The 5,172-nt window shown below is 45.4% G+C and overlaps 1 protein-coding gene across 1 annotated transcript; it reads left to right on the forward strand.

Moving 5' to 3' along the window:
* Window positions 1–4,251: 4,251 nt before the first annotated feature.
* Window positions 4,252–4,959, forward strand: LOC121770406. Its single transcript, XM_042167139.1, has one exon. It carries the CDS (start codon window positions 4,252–4,254, stop codon window positions 4,957–4,959), a length of 708 nt encoding a protein of 235 aa, XP_042023073.1.
* The last annotated feature ends 213 nt before the right edge of the window (window positions 4,960–5,172 follow it).

Raw genomic sequence — 5,172 nt, forward strand, 5'->3', positions numbered from 1 at the left:
CAGGTTAGGCCGGTAGCCACCCGGAAATTGAGAACCTTGGGTTCGAGGAGGGACCGAGAATTGTATTTCCAGACTAGGGAATGGTTGTGAGCCGAACCATTCATGGTTCCAACCGCGGGAGTCGGAGGGGTGATCGCCGGAGCTGGACATTTTTTTTGTAAGAGTGAAAGATTGAGAATTGATAAGAGAAGATGAGAGAATTTAGATGAGAATTGTGTAGTGTGGTGTGAATTTTTTTTGTGTGGAAGTGGGGGTATTTATAGATGAAAATGTGAATTTTGAGGAAAAAATTGAAAAATAAATTAAAAGTGGGGAGAAAACGGATATAATTTATTGGGAAGTGGGAAAATATTTTTTTATTTTAAAAGAATTTTTTAAATAAAATTCGATCTTTTTTTAAAAAAAGAAAATAAAAAATGTCTATGGCTTTGCCGTTGTCCAATCACGTCGCGCCACGTGCTCAGCGGTACGGATGTGCTCGATGCATCGAGCAGCGCCAAGCCAGTGGCAAGAGCACAGCGGCGGACAGCACACCGCCACGTCAGCGGCACGGACGCCGTCCGTCCCAACGAGCACCGCTGCGGATGCTCTTACACTTGTTCGCGAGATCAACAAAAAGAACAGAATGAAACAGAGAATCAAACAAAACTAAAACAGAACAAACTTCGGATCAAGACATAACCATGAAATTCAAGCATGAAACTACCAGATCTAATCTACTCGACGAAGCATAATTGAGAATGAACAATAACGAGCCATGATCATGCAAATTCAAAACAAAGAATATCAGATCCACCAACTCAAAATCCAATCCAACACTAATCAACCAGATCCTGACATCACTACACTCAGATCCATCCTCCTTAAACTCAGATCCACAAATACAACTCGAATACAACCGATTCCAACTCCCAACAACCAATCAATTGTTGAACGCATCCAAACAGTAAAAACCAAACATCAACAGCACGAGATCCAAGGAAAATCAACAGAAAACATCCATAGCATCAGAAACAAGTTTAAAACGACAAGATTCAACATTGAACTTCACAACTACGAAGTTCAAAACTACAAAAAACTTGCAAACGAGAAATTATCCGACCGAAATCAAAGAGATTGTTTCTTTGCCCACGTAGGATGGTGTTACACAACTAAAAACGAATAAGACACCACCAAGCAGCCAGGACTTCACCCCATAACTAAGTGCGCAGAGAATAGACTAGCTTTTTGAAGTGAACTTCCGGGAGAGTTGAGCTAAAAATGGAGCTGCCTCTTCTTTGAACGTCCATCCCTTTATATAAGGAGGCATAAGGCTCTGATCCCTAGGGCAATCTCTCTCTGATTTGACCATTGTGCCCTTGAAAAAGGATCTTTAAAAATCAACTCTTTTCTCCCACTTTTACTCCTGTCGCCATCTTCTTAATTCTCCTAGGCCGGTTCGACGACTTGTGGCATTTCACTTCAAATTCCGCCAACCGAAGAAACTGAGGAGTTCTGCCTCAGGGTCCTCGCAATGATGTTTCCCCATGTCAATATCATTCATGATATGGAATGCTAGAGGGCTCGGAAACTCTGGCACTCTGAGCACCCTAAAACATTTGATTAGGACGTATAAACTTAATTTTGTAACCATCAGTGAACCCCTGGTTTCTCCACAGCCTGAACTACTAAAAAAGAGACTAGGCATAGAGTTCAGGGGTGTCAACACTAATGGACAGATTTGGTTGCTATCCCAGAGTGATGTGGGGATTGATATTCTGGACAGTTCTGATCAACTTCTGCACTACTGGGTCACATCTCAAAGGTGGGCAACGACTATGTACATATCAGCGGTATATGGTAAATGTACACGGCGGGGACAATACTCGCTTTGGAATAAAATGAGGGAGATCGCAGGAGATATGGATGGCTCCCCATGGCTGATCGGAGGGGATTTCAACACTTTAATCTTAGAAACCGAGCGACAAGGAGGCTTTCATAACAGATATCGAGAGATGCTCGCCATTGGGGATTGCCAACTGCTTGATCCTGGATTTGACGGCCCGAAATAAACATGGGTCAGGGGAACACTCAGAGAGAGACTGGATAGAATTCTCATCGGGGAAGGATGGACCAGCGCCTACAGTAGCACCAGATTCACTCACCTCCCCCGAGTATCCTCCGACCACGGCCCCTTACTTATCCGGTGCTACAAATCTACAACAACATCCCGACAAGAACGAACGAAGCTCTTAAACGGTGGAATAAGGAGGTCTTTAGTAATCTATTCGTGAACCTCCGAAAAGCCGAAGAGGATGCCGTCAAAGCACAAGAGCTGTTTGATACAACGCCCTCCCCAGCCAACCGAATGAAAATGAACAGAGCAACGGCGGAATATATCCTCCAAGTGAGGATGGAGGAAGACTCCTGGAAACAAAAATCAGCAATCAAATGGATCACAGAAGGGATCGGAACACGATGTTCTTCCATGGCTGGGTGAAGCAGAAACGAGTCAAATCTCGGATACATATCATCAAATATGGGCAGCGAGAACTTGCCGAGGCAGGGAGATTCAAGCCTCAGCAGTGTCCTTCTTCCAAGATCTCTTATCTTCTGAAGGAGAAACATAGGCGGTTCCGGACTTCTCAATTCTGCACCAGATACCTCCTGAGATTAACAAGGAAGCTCTATGCAACCCTCCAACAGTAAAGGAAGTTAAAGATTGTGTATGGAGCATTGACCCCTTCAGCACGTCAGGGCAAGACGAATTTTCATCCCAATTTTTTCAATCGTGCTGGAGTATTGTAGGATCAGACATTCATGCGGCAGTGGTTGACTTCTTCGATGGGGCATATATGACTAGGAGCTTTACCGCCACAATGATAGTTCTCATTCCACAGAAGAACAATCCGGAAACATGGACAGACATCAGACCAATCAGCCTTTGTAAGTTACAACGCTCTCCTGGCACAGGAGCTCATTCATCTCGAAGATTATTGCTTCTCGGATGGCCCATATCCTTCCAATGATTATAGCACCAAACCAGAGCGGCTTCGTGAAAGGGAGACTTATCAGCGACAACGCTCTCCTGGCACAGGAGCTCATTCATGATCTTCACCGGGATAAACCCTCTCCCAACGTAGCTCTCAAACTTGATATGGCGAAGGCTTATGATCGTGTACATTGGCCCTTCCTCCTAAAGGCCTTACAACACATGGGATTCCCAGCCAAATGGGTGGACATCATCAATCGGTGCATCAACTCTTGTTGGTTTTCGGTCTTGATCAATGGTAGCCCCGGGGGATTCTTTCATTCGACTCGGGGGCTTAGGCAAGGGGATCCGCTGTCCCCCGGCCTGTTCGTGTTGGCCGCCGATTATCTATCAAGGATCTTGGATAAGCTCATTATCGGTGAGAAGGGCATGAAGTACGGGACGGGAAGAAACCGCATGCAAATTTCGCATCTTTCATACGCGGATGACATTCTTATTTTCACGCAAGAAAATGGCGATGCCCAGAGGAAGCTTCTTCAATGTCTTACACACTATGAGGAGGTGTCTGGACAGAGGGTGAATGCTTCAAAAAGCAATTTCTACATCCATGATAAACATACAGCCTGAGCTCCATCTATACAAAGGATTGGGGGTTTTAGGCACGAGTCTTTTCCCTTCACCTACCTTGGAGTTCCTTTATACAGAGGAGTAAAAAAAATGAACTTTTTTGGTTCATTAGAGATAAGATTGCCAGCAGACTCCTCTCGTGGTCACACAGACATCTCTCCTTTGGGGGTAGACTTCTACTCATCAAGAGCACTCTGGATACCATTCCTCTCGATGTATTCCAAGTCCTTGAGCCAACCGCAGCAGCACTCCAGCGTATGGAGCAGGTTATGGCAAGGATTTTCTGGGGGTCGTCGAATGATAATAGGAAGACACACTGGATCAAATGGTCTGATTGCTGCAAACCATACTCGGAAGGAGGCCTTGGCATCCGACGATTGCATGATATGGTGCAAGCCTTCAGCTACAAGCTATGGTGGAGATTCCGAGAGCAACAATCTTTATGGGCAAGGTATATGCAGGCCAAATATTGCTCCCGATCATCGCCGTTTGAGGTTTCCCCTTCTCGTCGACACAGCCCGGTCTGGAGAAGTATGTTCCAAGCAGGTCGGAAAATCCAGCCACTAATGAGGTGGGCTTTGTGAAACAAGCATATCAGCTTTTGGGACGATACTTGGCTCGAAGACGTCCCCCTTCGGGAACTCAGAAACGGAATGAATCAAGACATCAACTGTGTCCTGGTGTGTGACTGCTGGGGATGTAAAGAATGGGATGAGGAAAAACTACAAGAGCTGCTTATACTGGGAAACTGCCCAATGGAACTTTTAGAAAAGATTTGCCTGACTCCGTTTCAGAAAATGAAGAATGATATATGCAGATGGACGCTAACCGGGAAAGGGAATATCTCAACATCTTCCACGTGGCAGCTGGCGAGAGTTCATCATCCCGAGAATAACATCTACAACCAATTCTGGTGTAAGGTGATCACCCATTCTATGGGGGTGTTCCTATGGAGATTGGTGTTAAACCGAATTCCGGTCGACACAAAGCTTCAATGGAGAATGATGCAAATGGCATCCAAATGTAGATGCTGCAAGACTACCGCCATTGAGACAGCGGAACATCTATTAATCTCTAGTGAAGCAGCCCGCTGGCTGTGGAATTATTTTGGGAAATGGATGTCTAGGGATGCGGAAAGTATGGAGGATGAGGGAAGAATTATCCCGAGACTTCGCAAATGGAGAAGTCTCTTCCCCGGCACTTCGCACCTGCACATCAACTTTGTCCTTCCTTGCCTAATCATGTGGTTCCTTTGGCTGGAAAGTATGACTGCACTTTCCAAGACATGGAATTCAATGTTGGTCACATCAAGAAGAGAGTCGAGCTGCACCTGGAGAAAGAAGGAGGATACAGCAGGTTAATAACTGGAGAGTGGACAAGTGACCTAGGCTCCGGATGCGAGAGGGCCCTTTGACCACTCCTGTGGTTTTTTATCATTTCTTTGTTTTTATTTTGGTTGATGTAGTCGATGTATGGACTGAAATTGTATATCTCGACAGTTCGTTGGAATGAACAGGTTGAGGGTCCGCCTAACCCTCCGCCAGGAAGGCGTTTGATAAAAAAAATAGTACTCA

Source organism: Salvia splendens, chromosome 16, assembly GCF_004379255.2.
Source record: "Salvia splendens isolate huo1 chromosome 16, SspV2, whole genome shotgun sequence".
NCBI classification, from domain to species: Eukaryota; Viridiplantae; Streptophyta; class Magnoliopsida; order Lamiales; family Lamiaceae; genus Salvia; species Salvia splendens.